We start from the raw sequence: 25,854 nt of genomic DNA, 5'->3' as shown, positions 1-25,854 counted from the left end.
TAGATGTCTGGTTTCTCCCCCTTACCCCTATTCTAATTCATTTTCTGAGAGAATTTCAGGGCAATTGTAGGTGTGTTGCCCTTTCCTGGTTTGCTGAAAACGCAATATAAAGTTAAGAGGCATTAAATCTCTACTTCATTTCTTTGTGATTCAAAACACTTTGCCTGTCCCGAAAGAAATTGCAGCTTCTGGGCTGAAACTGCTGTTTGCCAAGGCAAACATGGAAGAGGGAGCTTGTAAAAGGTTAGCAAGGAGAGAAGTCCAGGAAAAAAGGGGTCATATGAGAAAGAGAAGGATAAAGCAAAACAGCAAGACTAGGAGTGGGTTGCATTACTAGTCCTATAAAGAGAAACCTCTTTCTATGGGTTTTATATTGCACTGTAACAGAAAATTCTTCTTCCAGGACATAAAGGTCTAGAACAGCCACCCCCAACCTTGTGGCTTCCAGACACATTTGGACTGCAACACCCAGCATTCCCAGTCAACGGCCGTCCTGGATGGGGATTCTGGGAGCTGTGGTCCAAATGCCTCTGCCGGCCACCAGGTTGGGGAAGGCTTGTCCGGAAAATGCCTGTCTGCATTGACCTGATGTTGAAGCATTAAAAAAAAACAAATAAAAAGCAAAACAATTGTCTTCCATATTTGCTCAGGCATGGCAAGGGAAGGACCCTATCTTCACATGTTGATTTTTAGAAACTGCCTCGCCTTGAACTTCACCATAATAATAAAGTAGTGCTTTAAAAAACCCCCAGAACAGTACAGTCAGGGCCTATAAATGGAAGTTAGATGCCACAGCATTGGTTTCTTTTCCATAAGAGATTGCAAGTAAGATACTGACAGAAGGGAAACAACAGTGGAAAGGCAGGGATTCTAATCTTCCTTGGGTACTAATGATGCCATAGATAAGGGCATGGGAAACAGTGATAATGTTTAACTTGATGCACTGTAAAAGATTATGGAAAAAGAAACATTTGTCACTTTATAATAAAGAAGAGTGCTTGTAGTTCATTAGAAAGGCAGAATATACTGGATATCATGCAGAATAATGTGTTATTTGGAGTGTGTAAGTGCATTTATGTACAAAATCTATGGGACTTTCATTCTTTTAATGGTAGAGGTTAAAAAGTGAAATGAAATATTTATTTTGTTGTTCTGATTTCAGTTCCACAGTGAACTGAATCCAGCTTTAACAATTGTAAAATAAATAAATGGAGCATTCATTTGCAGCTCAGCCATCACTGGTTTCTCCCCAGTTTGCCTTTGAAAAGATCTTTATATTGCAATAAAGTTCTGTTTATCCTGCAACAAGAAAGAAAAAGTACTGGGGTTTTTGATTCTTGATTTTTAAGATTATGTATTAAGCATTTTAAAACAAGCAACCTTGAGGCGATTGGTGGGTCATGACCAAATAGAGAGATCTGAGTAAGACATGAACTAAGAAGGATGCTGCATTTGAAACAAACACTTGATTCAAACTGTTTTTGCTTCATCTCTCTGGCTGCATTCTGAAAAATTAAGCAGTGAAGTGACCAAAAAGTGCGCACCGCAGCAGTATGGTTGTGATGAAATGTGCACCTTCTGTAGCTCCCCAAAACTCTCTTGCATGTCATACAGGCAAGATTCTAATGACCTTCTTGTCCCTCCTTGCTATTTAAGATTTTTATGCTACCAGTGAAGGATTATGTTTAAGGTTATGCTAAGTGAAGGTTCATCCTTGGCCTTCAAGTGCACCGTGGTCCTTGATTTTGTTTTTACTATTGAACTTCCTTCTCTGTATTCATTCGGCTGCCAAGTGGCACACTACCCCTCTACCATTTAGCACAGATTCTGTGTGAATGAAGCCAGGAATAAAACGGCAATGTTTAAGCGGCAAGGAAAATGTGATGTGAGCAGGTCAAAAGTTCAGGTAACTGTGCATGCTCAGTATGACACTTTTATTTGCCTTTATAGGCCTTCCCAAACAAACCCTTCCCCTAAAGAGGGAGAACTCGTAAACTGAAAAGCACTGGTCCTGTTGGGCCATGTGGCTGCCTGACCGTCAGAGCTGTATTTCTAGCGTAGGTGTTGCTTGACCTTCATTTCTCTGCTGTGGGTGTACTAGAATACAGACAGTGTGGTTTAACCAGGAATGGTTGGGCTAGAGATGCCAGTGGCTGGTTAGTGTGCCTGCTTGTGAAAAGCATTTTCAGCCTACTCCTCAGTCAAAAACACTCCTGGTGTGGCTTATAGTCAGTTAAAACCAGCCTGTACCTGCATGCTTAGAATCTAAAAAGAATTTTATTTATGTTATTTATGCTATTACATTGTAAGCCGTCCTGAGGCTTTTTTGCGATTAGGACGGCATATAAATATTTTAAATAAATAAAATAAAAAGTCAGAACACACAAGGAAAAGGGGGTGTATAGGAAGGTGGAAGAAATACAGCACTCTGTGAGCAGGGCTGGTGGGAACCTCTGCTACTTCTGATCCCACTCAGTCTACTGTTTATACTTCCTGCTTTAAAACAGACACAGACATGGTAAAATAACCCAAATTATTTACCAGGTAAAGCTGCATTCCTCTCCGCACATAAATTATGGAAAACAAACAAATTTAGTGCTTTCCCTTCCTTTTGCTTCTATTAGTTCTGAGGACGGGAAGGAAGTATTCTACCCACTGAAGCCACTGGGAATTTTTGGAAGCAATTCTGAGAGTTCTGAGAGCTTCTGAGAGTTCACCAGGCCTTGCCTTGGCACATGGCAATCCTAAGCATGAGAAACGTGCACGGTTGCTGGTGGTGAAAGGTCTACTTCCCAAAGAGACCTCCTGAACCAGACTTCCTGAACCCAATCTTTCTGTGCTTAGGCAGTTCATGAGAAATGTGCAAAGCCGGCAATAGAAAAATCCGCCTCATGCAGTCAGTATGTTTGTCAGAGCCTTCTCTGCCCGAGTGAAGAGCATTCATACTTCACTGTGTGTGTGTGTGCGCACGCGCGAGCGCAAAACACAGCATGCAGATTTTTAAGCTCTTCAGTACAAAGCACAGTTGTTCACTTAAAGGGGTGCTGTCTCAAATAGACACTTGGTTCCCTGACCCGTCTATTCTGGCTTTATTGTATTTTTACCCCATTCAGTCAGAAAAGGCTCTTGAAGTGGCTTACAAAGATTAACAATGGGAGAATCCGTGCCCTCAGATTTAGAGTCTTAAAGGTGCAACACAAAAGTGAAATGAAAAAGGAAACAACAAACTTCAGGCCCCAGTTCTTGGAGTGCCTATAAGTATTCTGTTGGGAGGGGTGAAGCAAGGTCCCTGTAGCTGTTCCCACCCTGCATGGTGTCGGACTGGCCTCCCCCTTGCTGTGAAATGCTTGCTGTGATGCAAGGATTGCATCCTCCCAGTGAACATTGGCTCCCTGGCTGGCAGAGAAGTCAAATTCTGCAGTCCCAAGAAGCTATTGCAGTTAGACTTCACTTTCATTCCTATCTGAACCAGCAGAGCAGGGTATTTGGTGTGAGGAGGGTCTTTTTGAGCAAGCTTGTGACTTGCATGTCATAGTATGCCCAGTGTCAAGCTGGATGCAGTGCAGAATTCTTGGTATAACTGACTTGGGAGATCTAGTTCTACGAACAGAGATGTGAAATGATGCTTCCTGACTTGCTTGCTCTCAGAAATCGTGTGGCGCCTTTCCCAGATTACATCCTGCCTCCTGCTTCCCTGCTAACTAACCTAAAAAAACTTCATTTGGAGCCATTATATTTTTCTATCATTCCCCTACTTTTTCTTCTCTCTGTCCTGTTTATATCGTTTCTGTCCTGTTTATATCCTTTCTCCCCTTGCATCCTCCCCTTGTCCCCTCCCACATTTCCTTCTCTTTTTGCAGACCAGTTCCACTGCATCCCTGACCTCTGAACCCTCCCTGGAGCTGCTTCCTGGACCAATTGGCCTGGATCCAGCCAGTACGCTTCCTTCTGTGGCTCTCCCGACTACCTCAAGGCAGCAGACCTCTGGCCATTATGGGGGTGCAGCAGACCCCCTCACATCCCTGCCACTGGAAGTGCTTCACATTGAAGAGGACAGCGGCAGCCTCAACACTGCTGTGATTCCCAGCACCTCACACCATCCTTCTAGACCCTGGGCTGGACAACCACGTGCCGAGGCCTCAGCCGTGCACACCAGCTCAGGTGCTCCTTCCAATGGGGCACTCCTTTCGTTTTCTGAGACGGCGTTATCATCCATCTGTTCTGATTTAGGAATCCAGAATCAGAGTCTTTCAGAAGCAAATGAACCTTGGAAGGAAGAGCAGCAATACGAGGCCAAAACTGCCCCCGTTTCTGTCTCAAGCTCCTGTACAAGCAGCAGGGCGAAAGTGCCATTGCTGAAGGAGCTGGAACAGGGTGGTGCATTTGATCCAACTGTTGTAGCTCATCGGGAGAATGCGATTGGTAAAGTGGCTTTAAATGAGGGGAGCAATTCAGAAGTCTCTGCTTTTGCACCAAGAACACCTCCCAAGCGAGACCTTGTGGCGCCAGTGATGTTCAAACCTGACCTTCTGCGTGTGGATCAGTGGGAGAGATACCCAGGCACCAAAAGCCAGCAGGGTCAGACCACAAAGCAAGACACTGGACAGGCTGTGGAGGTCCGAGATTCAACCAGAGCCAGCAGCTGTCCTGATGTGGCTGAGAAAACACACAGCCGAGAGAAGACTCCCAGGAAAAATAGTCTTCAGAATACTCCAACAGGCCAGTGGAAAGAATCATTCTCCAGCCTGGCAGCTGTTCCACTCTTCACAGGAAATGCCTGGAAAGAAGAGATGGATCTAATCCCTACTAGCAGAATTCCTGTGGAAAGGATTTCTACATCGGGCCAGGCAGGCATCACAGTGAACACAGAGGGGAATGAACTTGGGGACCCCTCTGAAAGTGCCTCTCGTTCATCTGTGCATGAACTGTGTGTCTTTGGTCTTTGAATTAAGCTAGTTCTGCATGTTTCTCTGGAATAGCCTAGATGGCAGCTGCATGGGGATGTGATCTGAGAAACTGCTGCTCGAATTAGTTTTGTGGCATCTTTTGCTCATCGGCCTGTGTCTGGCTTCCTCTGAATTAACAACCACTTGTGTTCCTCCTAGCAGAGGGAACTGAAACAGAGGTGTGACTCAAAAGTACATCACTGTGTGCAATTGGGACTGACAGGTTCTTTTCCAAATTGCTGTTTGTACTTCCATGGTTGCTCAGTGTGTTGGACACCTTGGCTGTAGATCATTGTTCGGTGCAAGTGGTGTAGTCAGAGATGGCTTACAAATACTCTAGAAGGAATGCCAACTTCTAAGGCCTTTTGACACCTTGATGCTCTGGTTGGCTGCAGCAACACTCCCACAATCTCTGCTCCACTACATTCTCACCGAGCTGGAAGGATGAGATAGTTCAGATGCCAATGCATGGTGCATGAAGATAGAGCCCTCAATTAGGATGTGTTTTCTGACACCTGACAAGGTGCCTGCCTGATGTGTTTGGCCTCCTGCAATGAACTGATTTGCTTTTCACAATTAGTGCTGTGTGTTCAGCTGATGTGGCTTTCTGGAGGTTGATACACTGCTTGGGAATGTGCCAGAAGTGTTGCTTTTTACTTCCCAAGAAGAGCATGGCTCTGGTTTTCCCCACACATGGTACTAACCATTTTGAGCTTGATGCTAGGGCATCCTAAGCTGCTCAGTTACGGTTGCAGCTTACTGAAATGGTGATTTCCCTCCCATTAAGATAAAATCTGTAATCAAGCAAACCAGAGACAGTTCCAATGTGCACCCAGTGTGCCGTGATGTCTCTCCAAGACGCAAGCTCGGCCCAGCCATATTCCATAAGACAGTCTCCCAAGACCGTTTGATTGAGGAACTGCAGGGCAGGCTGGGGATCAGCAAATCGGAACAGGAGGAATGGAGAAGCCCAGAAAACTGGCTGACTGAAGGTGTTATCATCATCGCCAGACCACAAAAAAATGACCCAGATGGTGGCCAGCAGGTGGAAAAGGTAGAGAGTAACACCTTGTATTTTTCCCCTTGGCATCATAGAAGGGTCTGAAGGGGTCTTCCATTTGAAATGATGAAAATGTCTTAGGGTGCATCTGCATAGCATGACTGGAGAGTTAATGCATATACCTGGAAGCACAGGAATTATCTCCCCCTTCTTGGTCATTCCTGCACAAAAAGGAAAAATCCATCTGTGTGACTTTCACAGCTCCTGCTACTCTTGCAATGGTTCTTGTTGGTTGTGTTGGGTGCTCAGGGACTAGCACACGCTTGAATCTAGGAGGAACGGGTAAATGCTGTGATACCACATGCACTTTCTGAAATAAACAAAGCATAGCTATCCCTTTAGAATGCCTATTTGTAAGGATCCAACCTTGGACAATCTTGGCCATCACTGATCCGCCGGATGTTAGAAGAAAGCAATGGAATTCAAGATGGGCTTGTTTGCCCGAAGATTAGCAGGAAGAGCTTAGTGTCAGTTAAAGCTGAGTGATGTAAATTTTGGGAGGCTGTGCAATGTTTGTATTCAGCTTTCCTTCAGCTGGAAATGGATATTGTGTGAATGATGGCACCATATTCCTTAATCCATTGCCATATTTACTTACTGGAGGCTGACTTTGTGATCTGACTCTTCCGGTTGAACTTGTTTGTTGTTCTTCCCTGTCAGCTTGTGACCCAGATCCCTCTGCACAAGCATGGGAACAAGACCATTTTCACTCAGGATATATTTTGCAATCAGAAGGGTCTGAGGTGGCTGTTATACATTCTGGATTTATTTTACGGTACATTCAGATGTAGACTTTCCCAGCTGTTGTTAAAGGAAGCATTATTAGTTGGATATCTTGCATTGCAGCTTGATTTTCTCCTGATAAAGACAATATACAGACCACTTCACCATCATTACATGATTCCTCCTGGCAGCCCTTTTTCATTTCTGCTTGCTTTGAGTTGTAATGGAGGTTCTGCACTCAGCAACGGAATAGTTGGCTGCTTTTTCCTTCTTGATACATAAGAAGATACTCTGTGTTGGGTGCTTCTGGACTTTTTCATGTTTCTTCCTGCTTTCTTCCCTAGGTCATAATTCCTGCAGAATCACCCCTCCCTCTGAGAAGAACAGTTGGTGTTCCACCTTCTCCCCCACCACAGTTTCCTAAAGATGCTTCAGGCCTTGTCTCTGTCAAAACTTCTCCTTTCCCCTCCCCTCCGCCACCACCGCCGCCTCCCCTACCGCCACCGCCGCCACCGCCGTCACCACATGTTCCTCAGCTGCGCTATGTACCTTCTACTCCCCCAGCTCATCCATCTCTGCGCCAATGGGAGAGGCTTTTGGAGGAAAGTCCCTCTCCTCAGGCACAGATTCCCAGCAAGTCTGTTGGACTCGTTTCTCCACCCAAGACACTGGCATCGGTTGGCTGCCAAACAGATGAGGATTTGTTACTCCCATCAGAGCAGGCATGGTCTTACTTTTATGGGGTCCTCATTTATTAGGAAGTACCAAGTATTAGCTGAGCAGCTGCAGGGCTTTGATTTCCCTTTAGCTTGAATATTCAGGTACAAGCCTGAATCTGTTGGGAAGATTTAATATTGCTGGCAGAAGACAACTTTCAGTTTTCAGAGCGCCCATGTGTAGAGTAATCATGGCATTGTAGAGTGCCAGGATGGGAACAAGGAGTGATATATGTTGAACTGGATGCGAGGGTATAACCTGCCATTATTTGGCCAAATGACTCTTCCTCCTATTTAGCAACGGAGGAAATAGGGAAGTGCCTCACCACTGTGATGGATCTCCCTAGTCTGTGAACCCTGCTCTGCAAAAACCACGCGCTGTGAATTGGCTACCGTTGGCTCTGTACAAACATTGCGCACAGAGGTTTCCTCGTTATTGTTGGTCATTTCAGTTCATAGGAAGATCCTCAGCTTTCCCTGCTAGTCCTTCTGCCCCGTGGTCGCAGCCTGTCTGAGCTGGGCTGTTTACAAAGCGCTGCAGAAGCATCGGCATTCCAGGTGGCTATATATTCTGCTTGCTGCCTCCCTTGTCTGGAGAGAAGAGCCCTTCCCAGTGAGCAGTTCCAACTCAGGTAGAAAAGACTCTGCCCAAGGCACTGTGTGGCTCTAGCTTAGCTTACAGCCAGGCCAGAGGTGTCCTCATTGCACCCATCTTTGAAAAGCTGTCAGTAGGTAGCTATTATTTCCATTTTGCAGATGTGGAAGTGAGGCCAAGCGGTAACCCGTGAGCTGGGTGCCATGGCTTCCCAATGCATTTGTGACTGAGTCCAGCCAGGACTTCACTCAGTCTGTACCCAGCACTTCTTCCACTGCCCCTCTAAGATCACTGCAGCTTCAGCCTATTGGTGCTCACTGTAAATTGTGCTTTTCAGGTCTCTTATACTCCACCTCTGGAACGAGGCTCTCGTGCTCTTGCTGCTCGCCCGCCTACCCCTGAGAAGGCAGGATATCCTCTCTACCCCTTACTCTGGCATTGCATGTGGGAAAGGCTTCCCTGAGCTTCTTGCATGGACAGAACTGCAAGTTGTCCACTGAAGATGAAATGGTTGTGCTTTTTGGAGGCTCTGCCTGCCCGTATTTGATAAGTACTTCTAGAGATAGGCAACGAGGCACCCATGGACACCACTGTATCTTCAGACACCTTTTTTTGGTAGCTGATGAGATACCCAACTTTTCGGGTTTTTTAAAGCAGCAAAAGACTACTTACTGTCTGCTGAAATCACTTTGAAGCAAAGACTTCTGGCTACTACCATCTTTGTTTCCCGTGATTTCCTCCAAGCCATATGTGGGGAGCAGAGATGTTCTTAGGAAATGAATATGTCACATAGCTGCTGGCCCATGCTTTCATCTGCAGTACCCCCATGTTCTGGTGGCTCCCAGTTTCTCAGATTACCAGCTGGGTCCACAGTGTTAAAATGATTGCCTGCCCTGTGCCGAAATGGCTCAGTTGGGAGAGTGTTAGGCTGAAGATCTAAAGGTTCCTGGTTCGAGCCCGGGTTTCGGCAGATAATTTGTGACTGGAGCTGGGGGTCAGACTAGATGGCCCGGGAGGTCCTTTCTGACTCACTCTGTTTCTATAACATTCCCCTTATGTAGGCCTGGCCAGGCCTTGTGTTGTCTGGGCTTTTCCAAGCCTTGGGAACCCCAGATAGAGAGAGGCTGAGCCCACCGAGGAGTGAAAACGGTGGGGCTGTCTCAGCTTCATCTGCCCCGTCTCCAGGTAGAGAAGGACATGCATAGCTGCTCCTCCCTTGTGCCTCAGCAAGGGCAGCTTCACTCCGCGTGGATCTTCCCCAATCAGAGAAAATCTGCACGCAGCAAAGCCAGGTGCAAAGGGGCGACTTCGCTCTGCCTGGGGTCTCTGCTGCCAGAAGGAATGGGAACTGAGTAGGCTTGCCTCTGTCCACCCTGCGGCCTCACTGCACATGGAATTTCCCTGCCCAGGAAAGTCTGCTGGCTGCAGAACTTGGCCTTCACCTGGCAGTTCAGCCACAGGCTAACATCCGGTGTTGTGGCCTTACCCCCAGAGTTATTCTGCAGTGGAGGCCTGTATCGGAGTCATCCAGCCCCTTCCCTCAGATAGGTTCCCCACCGCTGGCTTAGCAGCTACAGTAGGGCTTGTAAACATAGCGCGGCTTTGGAGAACTCATGGTGTGACCTTTTAAGGGATGAGGATTTTATCATGCAGCTGCACTGCCTCATTCCTGCAACCTCATGAAGGGTCCAGATGTTGTCCTCTCTTCATGACCTTGCAGTGTTTTCTTAGCATTTTTTCCATGGTTTTTTCCTCAAAGCAGAAAGTCAGTGACTGGGGGCAGGGGGTGGAATCGCTTTTATACTTTGTAGAAAGCCTTGAATTCCATCAAGAAAGGAATAAGGAATATAAAAAGACATTGCAGATATATTCCTTCAGTAATAACTAATCATAAAAATAGTATTAGGGGTGGCTTATGGTGCAGAGTTGGGCAACATTTATTTCTTTATTTAAAATTTATGTTATACTGTTTAATTATTATAAAATCTCAAGATGGTTTACATAAAAAGACATAAATATATATAAAAACTGTTATTACAACCATAGAGTAGTTAAAAACTCCTAAGTGTAACTTATTAAAATACATTATTGATTAAAACAACTGGGAGAATAAAAAAGTTTTGGCCTGGCAGCTGAATGAATAAAGTGTCGTGGAGAAGGCCCTCTTCCTTGTAACAACCGTCTTTTCCTCTTTCAAGGAGGGCTCTCAGAGGAGGACCTTCATGGCAGATCTCAGGGTCCAGGCAGGCTCATGGTCCATGGACCTCGTGTGCTCTTTCCAGCCTTTTCCATGGCCCCTGCAGCGCCCCAACCATCTCCTAATTGGGCTGCCAAATTTCAGTGGTGCGGCGGGGGTGGGGGTCCGTTCCTTAATGGAGGGGGCCGCTGCCTCCCAATCTGGGGCTTTCTGATCGAGCAAGAGGCTTTTGTATATATCAGAGATGTGGAAGGGGTGCTGACAAAAGATCCTCTTATCCCTGAAGCTTGCATTTTCTTAAGTTAAAAAAGGTTTGTGTGCATATATATAGAGAGAGCAACGTGGACCTCCATTCGATATTCCTCTAAGTGCGGGAATCATGATAACTGTTCCAGCAATAGAAGAAACTGAATTGTACGGTAATTTATCAGTGCTTCTATTCCCCTGAGAGTCGCACTAGACCAATTAATTTATCCACGTTCATTTTTAAGCCATCACAGAACTCTTTCTGTGCAATCACGGGCCAGCACAGCTGCTCCTGAGGAATCTGTAGTGAAGATATTTGGAAGGACTGTGGCAGCGCTGGCTCCTGTTGATTGGTTTCCTTCTCTGTTAAAGTATAAACTTGCCCTTGTTTATTCCTTCATTTATTGATGGGATTTCTGTACTGCTTCACATCCAAACAGATTCCAGAGTGGTGATGGTATGAACAAATAAAAGAATAAAAATGAAATCACATTACGACCATGGCTGGTCTGCAAAAAAACAAAATAAAAGGACTTCCCAGAATTAGATTGCTTTTGTATGTGCCAAAAAGAGCACAGTACTGATGTCTGCCTGACCTCCTGAAGCCAGGAATTCCATGGAAGTGGGGCCACCACAGTGAAGCCGCTACTTCTGGTGAACTCCATTTAGACTATGGGTCTATGTGGAACCACCAGGAGAATAGCTCCCAGTTTTCCCATAGGCCTTGTCTTGGTCTGTCTCTTCCTTCTAATCATCCATGTGTTCTTGAGGAGAAAGCAGTTCACTTTTGTGCAATAGTCGCTCTGTTGTGTGGACATATTTGTAATAATGGCTGTGTCTGGGTAATCAAATCTCAATTAGCAATCCAGGATACAGTCGAGGATCGTATATGCACACAGCTGCTTTGCTCCATCCCTGGCAAGAGTGGGAGGACAAGTATGAAAACTTCAATTAACCATAACTTCTCCATATGCCTGAACTCAGAGGCACACCTACTGACTTCCGAACAAGGCAGAGCATAACCTGGTATTTTTAGAAGCGATGTAATGATGATGGTTTCCCAGCTGGAAACTAATGGGGAAGTCCACTTAACTGTGGCTTCTGGACTTGTTTTCTTGCTCAGACCAAGAGAGGGCGAAGCAGCTACATGAAGCTCATTCATATCCTTTAACTGTCCGAATGTGTCCGGTGCCTCGGTGCTTACCTATGATAGTGAGCAGCATGCGTCCGTATGGTATTTTAGACGATTGGCTGGACTGAAGGCAGTGTGGCTGTCTTAATCAGCAGCATGGGGCCAGGTGTGGGTGCTGCCCTGTGCAGCAGTTTGGGGCACCAGTAGAGGCAGCCGAGGCAGGCAGCGCTGAGCCGAGGAGAACCAATCCTTCAGGAAGCTCCCTGCATTTTAGGCAGTCCTATGCCATATATGACAGTTACATGTCGCTCCTCTGTTATCCTCTTTCTGTGGCCACAGCGTTCCATGCCAAAGCGTTTCTTGGTAGAATTAGAATTTTATATCATACCATAGCTTTTTCTAGGAGTAAAAGCGAAATGACACTTCATTTTCCTAGGCTCTCTGAAGGAGAAGATAAGTGCTTGTGATACATTGTGCTTGTGTTATACCTTAGCCGTACAAGTTCATAGCAGTGTGTGCGTAGATCAATAAATCAAGCACTCTTGCAAGTGTGAGGTATCAGTTAGAGCAGCCTTGACCATCATGGAATCTTCCGGATGCATTGAATAGCCGTTCCCACAACCCCAGAGGCTGGGCATGTTGGGAGCTGCAGTCCTGCACATCTAGAAGGTTCAGGAAGTCTGGCTGGCTGACAAGGTGCATGGGCTTCTCTCCAAGCCTCCTCCTATCCAGAATCCAGCCCTCCCGCTATGTCTTTATTTTTTTTTTTTTTACAAGCAACTTTTATTTATTTAGGATATTTCTAGCCCATCCATCACACTTATCTCTGGATGGCTCACAAATTAAAAGCATTAAAAACAAATGATATATATTAAGATACAATATATAATTCTAAATATTGATAGAAAATATCAAACATTAAAACTAATTTAACACCACTGCAACACAAAATGACAAGCAGAAGCCCTGCTCGATGAAAAGGATATAAATGCTTTACATTTAAAATAAATATAACTGTTACGGAATTTATATTATCTTTTGCCATGATGCTCAGTGGTGATTTGGGCCAGTCTGTAACCTACTTCTGAGCCACCTTGGAACTTATTGGAACAGAATGCATGTATCCAAAAAGAGGGCCCTGTAATAAAAACGCACATTAATGTAACCTTATGATGCTAAGCTGAGTTACCTTTGGCTCATGTTGGAAACTATATATCATTGTGTAGATTACCTTCAAACTTTGGCTGGTCAGAAGCTGAAATTTGTTCTGCTGTTTGGAAAGTGTGCCATAAACCTGGGTAGCCTTGTCCTTCCTATTAATTTGCCCGGCCTGTGCTTTTGCTTCCAGTTGCTGAATCCATAGGCTCTTGACTCGGGGAAGCTACTTCTGGTAAACTGATTGAAACCAGTCCTGATTAGCCTTTATTGCTTTCCCTTGCTAGCTCCTGAAATTGCATCATCCTCTCTGTTACCCGTTAGGCGCAGAACTTGTGGAACTTCCTGGGGAGAAAGGATCCAGGTTGGCTCTCATAGGGGTTGGGGCTTCTGCCCCCTGGATCTATCTTAGAGGCACCCCATAGCATTACAAATGACCAAAAAGACCACATTTAGCTTGACTGTAATCTAAATGTGACTCGTTTAGCATTCTGTAGGTACTATGGAATGGCAAGAGGGTCAGCTTTAGCTTGTGGCCAAGCTGTGGCACTCCAGAGTAGCTACAGGTCGTTTTTCCCCCCGGAACAGGTTTTTTCTTTTTTTAAGCATTTTCTGTTCACGCCACAACCTGCATGCCCCCTGCATTCCCCGAGTTGCCCTCTCGTTCCTGACATTCTCTCCTCTGGCCTTCTTTCACAGTTCATGTCCCAAGGGAAAGGTGGGAATAGCTGCCCGTCCTCGACTCCTCCGAAGCCTGGCAGCCAGCTGGACAGCATGCTTGGCAGCCTCCAGTCAGACCTGAACAAGCTCGGCGTGGCAACCGTTGCCAAAGGAGTATGTGGTGCCTGCAGGAAACCAATCGCTGGGCAGGTGAGCCAGAGGCACAAGCCAAGCCCCCTTCTGCGTGTCCCGCGCTGCCTCTGGGAGGGCTTTAAACCATGTGGCTGGACGGACTGGCCCTGCTCAGGAGCTGAAGTGCTCTGCTTCTCCACTGGCTAGGGACGCTGCAAGCTCCTCCAGTGACCTCTGCCCTGCCCGTGAGGGACTGCCCTCTCCCGAGGTGGTGGGCGATTCGGTTCTCCTGCCACCCCGGTCCAGGGACCCACCCACATTCCTAGCTCCCTCCCTCTCGTGAGAGCTGCCTCATCGTCACCCGGTAAGCCGCAGAGCGTCTGCTGGAGCCAGAGCCGCCTTTTCTCCGCAGGTGGTCACCGCCATGGGGAAGACGTGGCATCCTGAGCACTTCGTCTGCACCCATTGCCAGGAGGAGATTGGATCGCGGAACTTCTTCGAGCGTGATGGGCAGCCCTACTGCGAGAAGGACTATCACAACCTCTTTTCCCCTCGTTGCTACTACTGCAACGGTCCAATCCTGGATGTGAGTCCCTGCAGAGCGTGGTGCGCTCCCCTTCTCTAGATGGTCTGTGGGACACACCAGACCCTCTCAGCTCCTCTCTCTGTGCCTCACCTGTTCTGTTTTGACTCACACACTTCCCTTTGCTTGCCCAGTAGATGCCCGTGATCCCGCCTTGGCCCCCGTTCTGATTTTTACATCAAAGTGTTCTGCACACATGTCTGCAAACATTTGCACAGGGTTACCAGTCTGGTTTAAAAACCAGTCAGACAGTCCAGCATCTGTGTACAAATATATATTTTAAATCAGTTCTATTTATATAAGCTTTTCCAAACAATCAGAGCACACGACATGCTTGACAACATCCCTGTAAGAGAAACTGTATTGTTGTATGATAAATGGGAGTGGAGGTTTCTCTTAAAGGATGCAGTGAGCTCATGGCTAAGGTGAGCTTTGAACTGGGGTTTTTACAGTTCTGGAGGATTTCATGCTCTCCTCCCCATGCTTCATCTGCTTCTCTTTGTATGTGGTGGCAACTCTTTGTGTCTCCTGGAATACAGCACGCAGCACAGGTCCAGCCAGCCTTGGAAAGAGCAAGTCAAGGCCTTAGCCAGGTTCATGGGGAGGTAGGAGTGACTCTGTTCTAGGCTTAATCCTGGTTTTAATGCAGTCCTTCATATTATTCCTGCGGAACTGCTAGGTTCTTTTTTTATGAAATGTGGAGAACCCAAAGCTTAGTATATGCAGTCGCCTCACCCATCCCTTTGCATGACTGAACTGGGGACTGCTTTTGACAGGGGAGGGAGGTGCACATGTGCAAATTAATATTCAGTCATGGTAAATAATGTCCATTTTTAAAGTCTGTATTCTTTTTTTGCTGGTGCTTCTCCTGAACACAAACCTAGGGCTCATTAGGGTGCTAGGGTGTCTTAGTTTAAACTAAGGTGCCCTCCACAAGTCGCAGAAGATTCTGCTTAGCTGATACTCTCATCCTTCACTTCCTCACACATCCTGTTTCCCCTTAATGAGGAGCCACTGTGGGTGGATTCCACCCTCTGCTGAACTTCCTCTCATGGCAGTGGCTGCCAGTTCAGATACTCAGGTAGTGCCAGAGCCGTGCCACAGCATCATTTGGTGTGATCCCAGGTGTTCGACAGCCCAGAACCCACGGGCTGTTTGAGGGTTGCAGGTGGCTGGCTTAGCACCACAGCAATTCACTCCTGCATGCTCTTTATCCAGGTCCACTGCCTAAATATTAAAAAAGGTGGCAGAAGCTGCCACCAGAAGACAAATCTCAACAGAAAATCCCCTGACAATGGATTCGCATTGCATGCGAACAGAGCGTAAGAAGTACATCACCGAGGCACACCGCATTCCGGTGCTGATGGTTGTGTCCTTCCGTTTGTGTGTCAGTTCTGCTTTGACACCGAAAAGCAGGTTTTTGGAAGACTGGCTTGAAGGGGAGCACAGGGGAGCTCTCTGAGTTTAAATATTAGGGTTGCTTTAGGTTGGAGAGTAGAGTTCTTTTGGGACCTCTTGTACAAAAAGTTAAGATTTCAGGCTAAGGGTGTGCAGACCAAGTAGAGTTAATTCATAATTTACCAGTTCTTGGTTCTGTCTTCTGTCATCTTTCCCATGCCACGTTACATTAAGAATGTGTTGAAAGAGTGGGGTAGGGACTTGAAGGGAATTTAAGAGTTTTGTTTACCTGAATTGTCTCACAACATTTCCTTCTTGGTGGCATTATCTTTTGTGTGTGCCTGTATGCCTAGTCCACATGCTTTCTGTTTCCTCAGCTCTCTTTTTAGCTCATCTCAAATAGGGAATGCTCATGAGAAGCTGTATTGCAGCAATCCAGTTAATCTCCAAACATGTCCCAATGTTTCCATCCTTCGGCTGTTGTAAACTAACACAGCTGTTCTTCGGGAATTCATTCATCTGTATTAAGTAAGCTTAAATACTCAAAGTCAGTCAAACATGGACTTCCATAAAATTCTAGATTTAATCCTTTCAAGGAAACACAGGACAGAAATGGTTCAGAGTTCTTGTTCAGTCTCCTGAGCCCACACAGGATGTCTCTCCCCACCATCCACCACCTTGCCTACCCCTTAGAGTGTATTTCTTGTTCTGGCTATTCTTCATATTCCTCCACCTTCTGTTTCCCTGAAGTTTTTAAAACCTGGGTTATTTGTTCACTGTTTCTGCTTTTTTCCCAATCAGAAAGTGGTCACAGCGTTGGACAGGACATGGCACCCGGAGCACTTCTTCTGTGCTCAGTGTGGTGCCTTCTTCGGCCCAGAAGGTACGGTCCCTAAAGCCTGTTTTATAACTCAAGGTGTATTAATGGACATGTGCAAGAATGTTTGGCTGCCCCAGATAGTGAATTTCAAGGCTTGTGAGCTGATCCCCAAACTCGGTCCCAGATCACTTGAGTGCCATTTCTTACACACATGTTGTTGCTTCATTTTGTAGTCAAAGTGTAGGGTGTTAGCCCTACACAAGCAAACTTTACACAAGGCAGTTCCTCCTCTTGTGTAAGGCTGTACAGTCATATTCTCCAGGAAGCAGATGTGCAGCCAAAGAGCCACTCTCTGTTCCTCAAGCCAGTCCTTTGCATGTTTGCGTGAAAGGAACTCCTACTGCGTTCGGCATGGTTTACTCCTGGATGTGCGAGCACAGGGTCGCCACGTTAGTTCGCATCCCTGCAGCTCAAGACGGCTGTCTTGCTGAGTCAATTTTTTAAAACCCTCTGCCTCCATAGTCCCTTCTCCTAGAACAGGGAATCAAGCAAATTATATTTCTTTCAATGTGGCTCGGGTAACTCAACTTGTGCAAAGGGAATGACCTATGAAACAAAAAAGACAACAAAAGCACGGCAGAATTAAACACATAAACAGTGGATAAAGTGATGGGAGGAGCAAGTAGAACCCAGAAAACAAAGCCATGGAAAGAAAAAGAAAAGGACAAAATGGACTCTGCCAAATGGTTTGAGGATGGAGCTCTGTTATTTCAGCATCAACACAGGAAAAAGGGGCAAATGTTGTGATAAGCCTTCTCATAAAGTCTTTACACCCCTTGCCTGTAAGTCCAAAGATCACCCCAGGAAAGGAGGCTTAGTCATATATCCCCTCCCACGTTCTTCCTGCTGGTGTGGCTTCTTCCACAGTAAAGAAGCAGAGGGTGTGCATTCCGAAGAACGTGAAATCTGCTGATGTTTGGGAAAGTGGCTGGAGTCTTTTCAGCACTGTGCACACACAAGCTCACTCCTCTCTGCATTACGGCTCAGCCATGGAGGCAACTGGGTGACTCTCAGCCCAAAGTACCTTATAGCGTCGTCATGGTGGGGATAAGAGTGCGAGCAGGAGGAGGAGAATTACGTACGCCTCTTTGAGTTTGTTGTAGGAAAAAAGTGGGATAAAATCTGGTAAAATTAAAGATGAAGCACATGGTAAACAGTAAACAATGCCTTAAAATGGCTAGTGGATCTGACCCAGGAGGAAAAGCTTTCTAACCTAAATGCACCTTCTGAATGAATCCAGAGTTTTAAGCCAAATGTATTTCCCCCAAATGAAGGGTCTTTGGCCCACTGGCAAAATTCCACCCTAAACTATGTTTGAATTGTGCAGTTGATCCTTCAATAGATTTTCCCAGGTAACTTCAGTCAATCGAAGGATTAACTTCTCCTGGGTCCAGGGCAGGAAGCGAGGACTGCATCTACACTGGTGGATCCCCACCTGTCTGTCTAAATGTTCCACAATGCTGTAGAGCAGGAATGCTCAGCACAATTTAAGCCCACTAGTGTAGTGTAATGGTGAAGGTGTTGGGCTGGGATCCGGGAGCACTCTGTTCTGATCTCAACTCCTCCATGGAGCTCACTGAGTGACCTTGGAGCAGGCATGGACTCCCAGCCTCACCTACTTCATGGGGTTGTTCTGACGTTCAGGTGGTGAGGAGGAAGAGGATTATGGGTGTGAATTCCTTGGAAGAGAAAAGGTGGGATATAGATACAATAGATGTGGCTTTTGCAAGCAGTGGGTTCATCCCTGTGGCAAGAGCAATCTGTCCTTCCCCCAGGAGCCCTCTGAGTGGGGAAGAAGAAGGGGATAAGGAGCAGGAGAGAACTGGGTGGCAGGTAGCAGCAGCAGTGTGATGCCCTGCCTCTTAATTTTCTTCCCAACAACTTTGCCGTGTTTTTATCCGAATTCTTAATTTCCCCAGCCCTTTAAATCCAACTGCCTAATTTTAAATAGCGGTTGGTTCTGTTTGTCACAGGAGTTATGTGGGGGTCTATAGTTTTTCATCGCTTCATGAGTGTTTTTTTACGTGCCTGTGTGTTCATTTTTCACGTTTCCTGTTCCTGGGAAAAGCCATTTACAAGCTCCCCAAATAGTAGGCCCAGGCTGAGGCAGGTGATTTTTCCAAGCATTCTGTTTTGCGTCCCTGTCCCTTGGCAGGCTTTCACGAGAAGGACGGGAAGGCCTACTGTCGCAAGGATTACTTCGACATGTTCGCTCCCAAGTGCGGAGGCTGTGCCCGTGCCATCCTGGAAAACTACATTTCTGCCTTGAACACGCTCTGGCACCCGGAGTGTTTTGTCTGCCGGGTAAGAACAACGCAGGACCTCGCCTAGGGTGTCGTTCTGTCTGCCAGTGATGTCAGTCTTGTGAGCTGTCATTCTGCCATAGGGAGGGGGAGGGGAGGGGAGGGGAGGGGAGGGGAGGGGAGGGGCAAGACCAGAGGGGTGCACCCTCATTTTTCAGAGTGCCACATCTTGGGCACATACTTGCTTCCAAATTCAGTTTTTTGGGGCTCTGTCCTCTGTTAGTCTTCTTTGTTTTAAATTGTGCTTAAGACATTGAGGGTGCATTCCTTGGCGGTTGCCCTGAGCACCCATACTTGAAGGCCCGTGGGCATCCAGCCCAGAGTGGGAGGAGTGGCAGAGGTGACATTTACCTTCTAGATGGTCTTTTTCACCCATTTAGCAGGAGCAAGCACCTTTGAGGGAGAGGGAAAGAGGCTGGGGGAGACATCGGGATAGCTTGTGGCCTAGCTAATCTCTCCCCCCGAAAGCCCCCTTTCTCCCAATCCCTAAAGCTGCTTTTCCAGTGTTTTGGGGACCAGTTGGCACAGTTCCTTCCATGGAGCCTCTGCTGGAGAGGGGAGCTCAGGTGCCTATTCTAGCTGCAAAACCAGAGCATGGCCTCCAGCCTTGGAACAGGAATTCAAAAGAAATGCTGCTTACAATACCTTTCTGTATTGGACTGTGAGATCCAGCCCAGGTGGATCATACCAAGGGCCCCTTAGGCCTGCCTTCCCCAAACTGCTATCCACTAGATCAGCCTTCCCCAGCCTTCCAGACACATTTGGACTGCAAATCCCAGAATTCCCTGTCAGTGGCCCTGCTGGATGGGAATTCTGGGAGTTGCAGTCCAAATGCTACTGAAGGTTGCAGAAGGCTGTTCTAGATTACAGCTCTCAGCACTTTTGACTATTGGCCAGGCTGGCTGGGACAGATGGGAACTGAAGGCCTGAATATCTGCAGAGCACCAACCTGGGCAAGGCAGAGGTAGTCTAACATCTTGCTTTCCCTCAGTGGCCAACCAGGTGCTTCTGGGAAGCTCCCAGAGCCCCCAGAAGGCCTGCAGTTGCTCCCCAGCCCTGCCTCTGGTCTTAGAAGGTCCCATGCAGCCCCAGTGACCGTTCCCAGGCCTGCCCCTTATGAATTTGTCTGAACTTTCTGTCAGCGTTCTCTTTCTTGGGAGACAGATGCATGGGCTGCTTAGAATGCCAGCTGTTCATAGGAAAGAGAATTTGGTATTGATCACAGAGCTCCCACAAATGAAAATGAACGTGAACAATTTTAATTTAAAAAGAGTGTAACTTGAAAGAGGAGGAAGATAAGAAGCAAAAAAAGTCTGGATGTTAAAACTAGGCAGATGAAGACATCCAGAAAGTAGTCAAAGAAGAGCAGGAACCCTGGTATTTTTCCTGAAAAGGTATTCTAAAAAAATGGTAAAGGAAGCTGCCTTAGGCAAGGCTGGGCTGTTGGTCCCTCTAATTCTTGCCACGTACTCCAGCTGGCAGTGACTCTCCAGGGACCAGGCAGCGGTCTGAGTGCAGCCCCTTCTCCTTGATGTTTTTCTGAAGTGGAGACTGCTAGGGACAGAACCTGAGACCTTTGGAATGTGAAGTTTGCACTGTAATATTGAGCTGTATTCCACCCATAGGTGGAAGGGTGAATGCAACATTCACAACAAATAAAGAAGAGAGGAATTGTTCCACCTTCCGTTAGCACATCTCAGGGGTACAACCTTATGCATGTTGAGACAGAAAAAGGTTCTGCGGTTTCGTTCCATATGCTCTTTTTCTGTACACATCTATCTGCGGGGGAACATCCAAATACCCAACCTCCACTTAGAGCTGAAGTGGTAGGGGACACATTACCACTTGAAGGTGCTGAATGCATGAATCGCCTCTCATTGACCACTCTGTTTTGGAACGGATGGAGCAGGCGTCAGGCCAAGCGATCTTTGCTGTCCCACAGAAGCCGTCCAGGCTGTCAGCCCTGACACTGCAAACGGCCCCTGCAGCAGGAAGCGGCCAAGCAGCGGTGGGCAACGCCCGTGTCCCCCTTCTCCGCCTCATGGCTCATGCCTGAGAGCGCCCGTTTGCTGCTTGCGTGCCTGGGTGGGGAGGGAACGTAAGAAGGGAATGCAGCTCCCAGGGATCCCTCTCGCAGCCGTGCTCTGGTGACGGCTTCACTGTTGACTGCAGCGTTGCTTCCTGACAGGAATGCTTCACTCCATTCATCAACGGCAGCTTCTTCGAACACGACGGGCAGCCCTACTGTGAGGTGCATTACCACGAGCGCCGCGGCTCGCTCTGCTCCGGCTGCCAGAAGCCCATCACGGGGCGCTGCATCACCGCCATGGCCAAGAAGTTTCACCCGGAACACTTTGTCTGCGCCTTCTGCCTCAAGCAGCTCAACAAGGGCACCTTCAAGGAGCAGAATGACAAGCCCTACTGCCAGAACTGCTTCCTGAAGCTCTTCTGCTGAGACCAGACTCCGCGTCCTCCTGCTGTTCTCCGGGATGCCCTGCCTCTTGGGACACTGCCGCAACCCAGCGACCTTTGTGAGCTGACCGAGGAGAAGTGGAGGGGTGTGTGCATTTGCGTGTGAGCGTGTGAATGGTGCCTGCCGCAGGGCAGAGCGGGATGCTTCGAGGTGGCGAATCCGGAGAAACGGACCATGCGGTCAGAAGCGGTCCTTCAGCAGGGAGATGCCGAGGTTGTCATTAGTGTCCCGGATTGACAGCTGAGCCAGGCCGGGGAGGGTGGGTCGTGGGTGGAGGGTGAGAGCTCTGTTTGGGAAGGTGCTGGATGGCAACCACTATTGGCTGCGTGCTGCATCTTGGCAGGAAAGGTTCAGGCAGCCCGGCAGAAGTGGCTTCAGCTTGGGGAAAGGGGACGAACCCTGTCCTCCTCGGGAGCACTCAGTGGCCCAGAGGGCTGGCAAGAGGTGTCCTGGGGACCCACCACTGGGGCCATTTCAATCGGTGCTGCTTTCTCAGGATACCGACCTGCGCAAGATTCATGCAGCCACGTAAGCAGCCATTCTGCCTTCTCCCCTGTCCATGTTCCTGTTCCTTTAACACGGCAGGCAGTGCTGGGAACGTTCCCAGCCTCACTCACACCACCGTGGGTGTGAACAGGGGGCTTCCTCGCCTGTCTACTTCAGAAGGGCTCTTTCTGAGATGCCGTAGTCTCCAAATGCAAGCGTTCTTGGTGGGGTTGGGGAAATAGTACTTTTGTGAGAAAATCCAGATAAGCTGGTCATTCCAGCCCTTCCAGAGCAAAGATGTGAAAGCACGGATATAACGCTTTCTTACTCTTTCTCTTACCCCTGTCCACAAGTCCATCTCTTGCTGTCATTAAACATGTCCTAGGGAGACGGATGTCTGAGCAATAATTTTTCTATTTTCGGAAATGCCTCGGTGCACTCTCTCTCTATGGCGGTTGTGTGAGAGGCTGTGGCTTTTGCAATCAAACCGAATACTGTGTGTTTGGGTGGAGGTGTTAGTTTCTATGTGGATTCATAGCTGAACAACTTCTAAATCTCTTATATGGAAATTTTAGTTTTTTTGAAATAACTTTCAACAGATGACTTTCATATTCTGATGGTTCTGGGCAGGCCCTGATCGTGTCGGTTCCTGCATCTATAGCCTTGATGCTTTGCTAAACACAACTATTCACATGATAAGTATTTTTAAAACTGGGGTTAGGGTGGGAGATGGGAAATATGCAAGGAGTGCGTGTGTGATGATTATTAATGGCTTATTAAGTAGCTTTTCTATTGATCAAAGCTCAACTGGAACAGTTTTTTGTAAACTTGTAAACTGCTGTATTTGAAATTATTTGTCTTTTGCTCAAAGCTGGAATTTCAGGATTTTCAAGTCTTCATTTACTTCTACAGGGAGAAAGTGCTCCTATGTAACCCATTTCGTATCAGGCTTCGTAATCTATTTCAGAAGCTGATACTGGGCCCTGGGCATTGCTCTGCCGCACGAGGTTAACACGGTGATACGCAGCCTTTTTTCCCTTGTCTTCTCTGCAAGTATATTGGGCTGGCCCCGCCGTTAGGCAGACGGAGGGGGCTGCCTCAGAGCGGAGCAGGGGGCGAGATGCTAGAGGACTCCGCTTGCCCTGTGCCGGCTAAGCTGCCCCGCTGCTCAGGGGTGCAGAAGAGGCAGCCCATCGTGAACGAAGCTTCAACTCGCGGTCGAGTTGGCTTCTGCGGGGGGGGGGGGGGGGCACCGCCTTGTCCTTCACCTCAGACAAGCAGGGTGCCTTGAGCTAGCCCTGCAAGCATGCCGTGACTCGGCCGTGCAGCGTGGAGCACTGCCGCACTGTGCGTACCAATGCGTACGTGCGTCTGCACATGTGTGTGCCCTGCAGCCTTTTCCCCCTCTCGCCTCCTGAGCCAGGCGTCGGGCGGCTGCATGGAGAGGCACGCGGAAATGCAGCCCTGGCTCTGCCTCCCAGGGCAGCCAACGGTGCCTCACGTAACCGCACCGAGCACCCACATGTCTTAATTCGGAGGGGGTGCCAGGCAAGTGATACGCTTTGAGTGAGCTCCTCTCCCCCTTTCCAGAGGAGCCACGGTTCTAAAAGCGTTTGGCTGTGAGTGTGACTTTCTGTGACCAAGTGTCTCTGCAAACTGGGAATTGTATTCCTGGCCCATTTCGTGTGGGGCGGAAGATGAGGACGTGATCCTACACAGAAGGCCTGCCAGTCGTTGAAGAGACTCCAGAGCGCCTGTGTCAGGTGGGCCAGCTGCAGGTCCAAGTTGCAGTCCTTCGAAGGTGTTCAGCCTGGTCGCTGCAGACACGCCTTTGTCTGCGGGGTTCGGTGAAGTTGTGCCTTTGCAGGCCGGGGGAGTGTGATCTAGCTCTTTAACAAAAGGAAGCAGGTGCCGCTGTTGCAACTTCATGAAAGGGCCTGGTGGACGTTGTAGTGGGGTGCTGAAGGTGTTTTCTGTTTGGAAAAATCCTCTCTCCCCCTGCCTCTGTGCTAACATAGCTTTGACATTTTAGGCTCTGGGTTTTTCTCTCTTTTCTTTTCTTTTTTTTTTGGTTTGACTCTTTAAGTGCATCTGAATGAAGTGGGTCTCAATTAAAGCTTGTTTTTCTTCTGGGAAGGAGAAGGGGGAGAATCGCCTGTGGAATGACATTTCTCTCCCCCTCCTCATGTTCCCTTTTGTAAGCGTTTAATTTTGCTGCCCCCACCCTCTTTTTTAAAATTCCTGTGATGATGCTAATAAAATTTTATGATAATTTTCACTGGCTCTAGTCTTTCTTGCAGCACCTGCATGCAGGTTTGTGATCCTTGTGGCTTAATGGGCTTCTTTTAGACTTTGCACAGGAACCACATCCTAGGAAGAGTGACGGAATGTAGTCTGAGTACGCATTTGCCAATACTTTTGGAATGGGAGGCAGTCTGATCCTTGAACGTGAACCATTTTTGTCTAAATATTCATAGGATTGCTCCCTAAGTGTCTCTCTTCAGGATATATATAGAAAGAATACAGGATATACCTTCAGAATTCAGGTCTAAGCCTCTGCACAGAGAACTCTCAGTGACCTTGAAGGATCATACTGTGCTAGAGTAAAATGTTACTCATTCTGCATTATGCTCTGCTTCACGACCAGCCGCACCTCGAGTCTCCTCTGCTCTTCTCCTCTGGACTCTGCAGTGCCTCCACTGCCGCCATTGCCACCTCCCCCTTCTTGGTTCACCACATCTGCTAAGATGGCACAGGCTGCTGATCATACATGCTTATCACGGTCTCAGGTCTCCCAAGTGTTGCTCTGTAGGTGCCCAAAACCGCTGCACCGCCCACCGGTAAGGGACAGGTAGTGGCAGACTGAAGGCGGTGCTGTTTGGCAGAGCTGCCACTGCCCCCAAAAAGCCATTAGAGAAAGATGTGCCCAACAGGCCCCAACACAGACCGACATGCACACAGAATGCTGCCTGGCAGTTGTGGTGAGGAATAGAAACAGGCCAAAGCAGGAACTAACATGGAACATCCCGAGAAAGCGGGTGCCTGACTTTGGAAGGGGATGCCCAACTGGAAGGGGATGCTAAACTGGTGCACCTCACCTTAGAAAATCTTGTTGCAATTCTCACAGGTTGATCATTCTACGACAGGATGCTGAAATGTCAGTGCTGTTGCTTTGAGATGAAGTACTAAGTACACTTGGATAGGGGAAACATCATTTATATGATTGAAATGTATAGTTTAATCAGCTGAGTTCCAATTCAGCTGAAACAGCACCAGACACACATAAGAGGAAGATATCGGAAAGAACCAGTAAGAACTTTGAAACTAAGGACTGTGATAATACTGTATTTTTCTTCTCTTCCTTCCCATTTCCTTTTGTGCTGCGTCTTTTAGATTAAAAGCCCAAGGGCAGGGACTCTTGGGAGCTTTTGGCTGAAGTGCAGGATAAAAGCACTGTCAATAAATAGGAGCAGAGGTGCAGCTAGGTAATTCCATCCCTAATGGTTTAATGGTCTTTAGTACACAGAAGCCTGCAGACAATGTGAGAGCTCTCTTTTCCTCACCAGCACCATTCTTCGCTCACTTTACAACTGTTCTATATTGCTGATCGCACCATCATGTGTGAAAGAATGACAGTTTACTTCTGTTGCCCTGGCAAGCAACATTAGCCTGGAAATAAGCACTATTCTATTGTAGGGAAGGGCAGACTTATTTTAAAGTAAACATGTTAAAATGAATGCTTGTAACCACATACATGCCTGCCCCATGCTACCAGAGCATCATTTTAAAAGACGAAACGGTGCTGCATTGTGTAGCCCTGGCATGCCAGTACTGGCCCAGGTGCTAACAGGCATGTTTGCCACGGCCATTTGGCAGGGTGGTGGAGCAGACATATCACAGGATGGAACACACACACACACACACAGGTTTCCAGAATCACAAATCTTGATGGGATCCTAAAGGGAGGACTGAGCAGGCAACATGGCCACCGAATGTAGAGTGTCCTTTGGGAACCAGGGACTGTTCCCTTGAAACAGCCATGGCTGGCTGGGAACTGAACCAGAGGCTTCCATGCTGCAACATTCTGTTGCAATTGCCACTGGTAATAGTGATGCGGGTGAGGATTCTCCGGTATGTCACACAATAATTTGAGCACACTTGGTGCTATT

At 47.6% G+C, this 25,854-nt stretch overlaps 1 protein-coding gene and 1 non-coding gene across 3 annotated transcripts in view; both read left to right on the top strand.

Moving 5' to 3' along the window:
• PXN (paxillin) overlaps nucleotides 1–23,963 on the top strand; it is a 68,211-nt gene extending 44,248 nt beyond the window's left edge. The window contains exons 7-11 of one of the 2 annotated variants that reach the window (XM_044448858.1): nucleotides 13,470–13,640; nucleotides 13,975–14,148; nucleotides 16,345–16,426; nucleotides 18,579–18,727; nucleotides 20,915–23,963. In XM_044448858.1, coding sequence (XP_044304793.1) covers nucleotides 13,470–13,640; nucleotides 13,975–14,148; nucleotides 16,345–16,426; nucleotides 18,579–18,727; nucleotides 20,915–21,181 — 843 coding nt within the window. In that variant the 3' untranslated portion in view covers nucleotides 21,182–23,963. Of the gene's footprint in view, nucleotides 1–3,860; nucleotides 7,223–13,469; nucleotides 13,641–13,974; nucleotides 14,149–16,344; nucleotides 16,427–18,578; nucleotides 18,728–20,914 lie in introns of those variants that run through there. The other variant, XM_044448857.1, reaches the window with a different exon arrangement.
• TRNAF-GAA lies at nucleotides 8,938–9,010 on the top strand. The gene has a single exon. It is a non-coding gene; the product is annotated as a tRNA-Phe (tRNA).
• Nucleotides 23,964–25,854: the final 1,891 nt, after the last annotated feature.

This window comes from Varanus komodoensis, unplaced genomic scaffold (genome assembly GCF_004798865.1).
Source record: "Varanus komodoensis strain SLA01 unplaced genomic scaffold, ASM479886v1 scaffold56, whole genome shotgun sequence".
Lineage (NCBI taxonomy): Eukaryota > Metazoa > Chordata > Lepidosauria > Squamata > Varanidae > Varanus > Varanus komodoensis.
The sequence above is the reverse complement of the archived record's forward strand: the minus strand, read 5'-3'. Positions and strand labels throughout refer to the sequence as shown.